The sequence below is a fragment of the Drosophila obscura genome, unplaced genomic scaffold, assembly GCF_018151105.1.
Source record: "Drosophila obscura isolate BZ-5 IFL unplaced genomic scaffold, ASM1815110v1 contig_17, whole genome shotgun sequence".
In the NCBI taxonomy this organism is placed as follows: domain Eukaryota; kingdom Metazoa; phylum Arthropoda; class Insecta; order Diptera; family Drosophilidae; genus Drosophila; species Drosophila obscura.
The window spans coordinates 461303-467352 of record NW_024542757.1 but is presented as its reverse complement, the minus strand read 5'-3'; the positions used below and the strand labels follow the sequence as shown (position 1 = coordinate 467352).

At 47.3% G+C, this 6050-nt stretch overlaps 1 protein-coding gene across 1 annotated transcript; it reads right to left on the bottom strand.

Moving 5' to 3' along the window:
* Window positions 1-312: 312 nt before the first annotated feature.
* Window positions 313-3274, bottom strand: LOC111081742 (CCAAT/enhancer-binding protein). Its single transcript, XM_022377878.2, has one exon. The coding sequence runs from the start codon at window positions 2698-2700 to the stop codon at window positions 1318-1320; it is 1383 nt and encodes a 460-aa protein (XP_022233570.2). The 5' UTR covers window positions 2701-3274; the 3' UTR covers window positions 313-1317.
* Between the last annotated feature and the right edge of the window lie 2776 nt (window positions 3275-6050).

Sequence of the window (6050 nt, the reverse complement as noted above, 5' to 3'; positions counted from 1 at the left end):
AGCCAAAATAAAACTGTGCTCTCCCTCTACCTCTCTCTCTCCCTGTCGCTTATTGGCCTTCTTTGTCAATGCGTGTGTGTTTGTGTGGTCGCCTAAATATGGCCGACATTTTATTAGATATTTTTTTGGCAAAGCTTTTGGCTTCGCATTGTTGTTGGGCCAATTACGATTTGGTGGCTAATTTGTAAATATTTTAATTTGATCAAATCGGGAAGAACTTAAATTACGCTTTGGATAACTCCGCTAAATGCTGAAAAACTGAAATTCCTTCAAGAAAAAAATCACTTTTATGTTTCTTTGTATATTGTAAATTTTATTTAATTTATTTAGAGTTGCTTTACAGTTTGCGTTTGTTGGTTTGTTGTTGTATATTTAATTTACGAATATATAAATTAAAATGAGAACATTGCGTTGGCCTTACAAGTTAATAGCATTCATATCTTCCGCGCTCTCAGCAGCAGCCACGGATATTCCGTATTCCCATCGCATCGCATTCGCTAGATTACTGTTAGTACCGGTGAAGGGGTAGGGTGGGGAGTGGGGGAGGTGTTTATTTGTTTCTTTTCTTTTTTTGGGACAAGGCTTACGAACTAGAGATTTGCTAGTGTTGGATCAGTGTTTAAAGCAGGGCCTGTGAGTGGGTCGGGGAGGGGAGGGCAGGGCAGGGCAGGGGCGTGGCATAAAGCAAATAGCGCAAGCCGCACACCATTCAAGAAATGTACAAAATTACAATAGTTATTTGTGTATTTGTTTTTGTTTTTTTTTTTGTTTGTTTTCTGTATAAATAGTTTTAATTTTTTGTATTTTCCGTTTTCTTTCCTGCGCGTTTTTTTACATAAATATTTTCAACATTTTTCTTTGGCTTAACTTTATGATAATATGCATGGATATACAATATACAACATATGTATATAGCTATATAGTTATAGATGTGCGAAATATATGTTACAGTCATTAAAATTAAGTACAAAAATATTTAATTGTATCTCGGTAAGCAATGATAACAAGGGGGAAGGAAGATAAGTAAATGTACAAAGGAAATGCCACAGGTGGGGCAGAGACAGAAAAAGAGACAGAGAGAAAGAGAAGAAGGACAAAGGTACAAGAGTACAGAAGTAAAAGGCAGAATGCAGAAGATGATGAATAGTAGAGAAAAAAGCAAAATGGTTCTTACATTCTACCCACACAGCATTTTGAATCTTTGATTTGGCGACAGACACACTCACTCATTCCTCGTTCACCCATTCATTCATTCATTCATTCACACACTCAGACTCATTCGCACTCGTATTCACACACCCACACTCACACTCACGGCTACAGCGAGTGCTCGTTGGTGTTGAGGAAGCTTCGACAGACGCGACTCACTTCGGGATTGGCATGGTTCATCAGCTGCATGTAGATCTGTTTGTGCAGCTGCAACTCGTTGGTCATCTCCCCCAGCTGCCGGATGAGAGCGTCCTTCTCCTTGAGCAGGCTCTTCACGCGCTCCTCCACCTCCCGCGACCGGACCTTGGCCTTCTCGCGGCTCTTGCGCACCGCGATGTTGTTGCGCTCCCGCCGCCGCCGATACTCCTCGGTGCCCTTGTCCACGTGCTTGTTGCCATGCTTCCGGTGGTGGCTGTGCTGCTGGTGGTGCGCCGCATGCTGGAGCTTGCTGTGCTGCTTCAACAGGTGCTGGGCCCCGGCGGCGGCCGCCAGGTGTGGCAGGTTGTGGTGGGCCAGCACATTGGCCGTGGTCAGATTCGTGAACTGGCTGCCGTTTACGGGGCCACTGCTGCCGTTGCTGCCATTGCTGCTGCTGTGGTTCGGAGTGGTGCTGCCGTTGAGGGTGCCACTGGTGCTGTTGCCGGACAATCCGTTCCCGGCGGACCCGTACCCGTTGTACAGCCCACTGCCGTTGGTCATAAAGGCGGCAGCCGCGTTGCCCGCCTGCTGGCTGGCTGCCTCCTGCAGGTGGCGTCGATACTCGGGATCGATGGGCTCCTCTTTAATCGTGCTGGAGTCGGAGCCCACGGAGCTATTCTCGTCGCTGGAATTGTTGTAGGTGGCGTGCACAGGCTGTGGCATGTAGGCCAGTGCCCCGCCCCGCCCGTAGCCGTGCTGATTCCTCAGCGTCTGCTGCTGCAACACCTTGGCCGCGGCGCTGACCATTCCACTGGGCGGCAGGGTGGCGGAGAGTCCGCCCGGACTGGTTACCATGTCGCTGAAGATGCCCAGCGTCTCCGTGTCCCGGAACTGGTCGTCTATCAGGTGCTGCAGGTCCAGAGTAATCTCTTGGGTCGTCAGCTCGTCGAGATCCGTCTGTGTGGTGTACTGTTGCAGCATTTGCTTTTGCAGCAAGTTGTTCACATTGTTGTTGACACTGTTGCTGTTGTTGTTGTTGCCGTTGAGGGCCGCCTGCTGCATCTGGTGCATGGCATGCTGCTTCACAAGGAGTGCCGCGTCCTGGGACGTATTGTTGTTGGCATCCGTTGTCTGCTGCTGCTGCTGCTGTTGCTGCTGTTGAGGTTGCTGCTGCTGCTGCTGTTGAGGATTCTGCTGCTGCTGCTGCTGTTGCTGCTGCTGCTGGGCAGTGGACATCGCCGTCAGTGTGATCTGGCCGATGGTGGCCTGCTGGGGGGGCGGCTTCTTGAGGTCCAGCTGGGCCAGCGTCTGCACGGCATCGGCGTACATCTGTGGCGATTCCATGTTCAGCATTTTAAGTTGCCCGAATGAGGGTAGAATGTTGATGCCTTTTTGCCCGATAATTTTGATTGATTTTCCGCGTAAGTTGTGTGGGGAATTAAAGGTGTTTTATTTATGTTTTTGGTTGGCTTCAAGTCCTAGACCATTGCACTGAGGTAAGTTTGTCTTTGGAAATGTTTCTTGTTGCTTTCTTGCTTTGTTGCTGCTATTTATTTATTTCACAAATTTTGTAATTTTTTTTGTCATTTTTTGCCGCTTAAATGTTCACTGCAGCCACGCATTTTAGTATTGTTGTTGCTTTTGTTGTAATTGTTGTTAACACTGCACTTCTCCGGCCGCACGCGCTCGAACGACTGAAGTGCCACCGCAGTGATGCAACAGATTTTATACGAGACGGTCCGACGCGACTTTGCTTTGGTATTAGAAGGCAGGCACAAGGCAAAAGCAAAGGCAAGCTCCTGAAGAACCGTTAGGCTGTCTGGGCCCCCGGAGAGCGAAGAGCCAGAGAGTGAGACAGACAAAGAGAGAGAGCTTTTCTTGGCGTTTTCCTGTCCGTTAGAGCGAGCAGCGCGTCCGTCGCTTACAATTGGTAAATTGTAACTGTGACAAAATGCGAACGCGGCACAGTGAAAAAGTCTTTGGCGCAGGCCAAGCAGCAACAGCAGCAGGCAGCAGCAGCAGAGCCAAAGAAAATGAGAAGCAAACGACGACGTCGACGACGCCAACAACGAAGCCGAAGCACAGCGCGCATGTAACACACACACAAACATACAAACACACGCCACAGGCGCAAATACTCCACGCCATAAAAGCCCCCAAAAATGACGTCGTCGTCGTCGTCGCCGTCGTTACTGCTGCTTGAGCTTCGGCTGCGCTGCTTTTACAGCAACTACCTGTGGATGCTTCCCATGAGAGAGCGTCCAAAGAGAGTCAGCCAGAGAGAGCGAGAGAGGAGAGAAACGATCGACGTCTGTAAAAAGCAAAAGTTTTTCCCAATCACTTTTACTCTCAATGAGAGGGGGATCAACTATGTAACTGCAAGGCAATTTACTTACCAGACAAGTTGCTGCTGCTGTGCAGAGTGTAAATGATAGGCAAGACGGTAGATACTTTACTTACATTTTGTCTAATTTTTTGTAAATATTCAGTAGTATCTTGCAACTGTGACCTAATTGCATTCTGTCGAAGCTCAAATAAAGGCACATCTTACAGCAGTTTGTCTTCTGTGCATCTACATATATGCGGCGTGACGTCACAACATTCGCCTGCAGGCAGCCGAAAGAAACAGCAAAGAAAGAAAACAGGAAAGTAGAAAAGCCTCGCTAGTCGAAGCTTTGATACTCTTTCAGATATAAATGATATGACTTGGCTGCATAATTAACTGATTGTCCATAAGCAAGTTCCGATTTCAATGGTTCATATTTTGTACTGAGGGCTGGCTGAGAGCCAGCCTGACGAACATTCATACCATTGATGATGATTAACATTCTTACGTATGCTTTGTGCAGTCGGATATGCCTCCTTCTCGGGGTGGAATACACAAAGAGCGCCAGCTTTGGCACTGAATGCGCTGCCAGCGTGTTGTCTCTCTGCTCGCTTTCATTTTCGTTTGCATTGGGAGAAGCAACAGTAGGGACAGGGGCAGGGGGCAGTCGAAGCCCCAACAACAACATCACGCCCGCATTAACCGGCATTCCCCCACACCTCTCTCGATCTCTCTCTCTCTCTACCACTCTCCCAGAAGGGGGGCCCTGCTCACACACTTTGATTTCTGCCTAGACTTTTGGCTCAGAAGAAGTTCGTGATGCATTTCGGGCGGGGATTTGTTTTGGCGCGCATGCGTGACTGCTCGGACGGAGGCGTCGCGTCGCGTCGCGTCGCAACGCATCAGAGAGCTTTCACGTAATATGGTACGCAGTGTTTTTCTTGTTGCTGTTGCTGTTGCTTTCGCGTCTTATTAAAATTAAAATCATGTTATGAAATTCATAAAAATTAGCACGCCTCGTAGTTTTGTTTATTTAAATGCCAGCGATTTGTAAAAGTTGTCTCTGTCCCTGTCACTGGCTCCCACTCTCACTCTCTCGCACACGTGCTCTCACTCTTTGAATCTTTCCCTCTCTCTCTCTCTCGCTTTGCCCACCTCTCTCTACGACTCTCTCCTTTTCCGTTTTCTTTGATTTAGGTCAAGTTGTCGTTTACTTTTTGAAGGTGTGTGCGCTGCTCTCCGTTTCCCCTTTGTTTATTCGGATTTTATTAATCATACGCCCCGTGCGCGGTTGTACGATAAGAGCAGATGGCGATGGCGATGTCGATGACAGGACCGCTCTTCAGCGTCTCATTGACTCCACTGCACAGCCGCCTGTCTTATCAGTCAAATGATTGCAGCCCATCTGATATATCGATATCGATGACTACATCAGAGTAGATTGTGCAAATTTGACTGCTGCAGCCGCTTCCTTATGCGTGTTGCACAAATGCGTTGCCCTCGACACTGCACCCTTGTTGTTCTAAGGCGTTGCATTATGCCTCTGTTGCCCAAGCATTGACCAGATATCGATGCCTGCTTATCAACTGAGGCCCCTGACGAAATGCCATATATGTAGATGGGGCAAGATCGCCGTCTCCCAACTGATAATTGAGTTCTTTGATTGCAAAATGATGGCTAATAATAACACAATGGAGAGTGTAAGTTAGTTTAAATCACTTTGGATTTGCTTGCAGTTAAGTATGATGCAATTGTGACGTGTTCTTCCGCAAATCAAACATAATAATGATTAGATTAGAGCTTAATTAAGTCTCACCGATTTATTAGCTCAAAGAAATTTACACTCGTTTTATGTTCTTACATCAAATACTGTAAACCAAAAATAAGTCAAAGCAATGTAGGCTGCTGAATGTAGAGGGATCCCTCGGGAGCCCAAGCCCTCGACTTCTTCTACATCAACAACGACCACGCGCAATGCACAACAACCTGAGCACATTTTATTTTGTATTTTGGCAAACGACTGATAAGGCGGCCAAAACGCGCGAATTCGCGTTAACAAAACAAATACTACTAGCAGACCCGATTCAGGTGTGGGGGAGCGATGATTTGCGTTCATTGCACCCGAAAAAAGAGTTATCTGACACACGCAAAAATCACACAGCAATTATATTTATAAACATGGTCATAACTGAGTGCTATGGGAAGTGATTTGATTTCTATGGGACATTTCCCATCTGTCTGGTGGTCATATACTCTCGCAGAGGGTACTAAACGTTCGGGCAGATGTTTGCCATAGAAGGAGGGGGCTCCCACGCTGGCATACCCACATATTCCAGGGTGTTTCAAGCTGTTGATCATCATAAGATAGCCAATGACG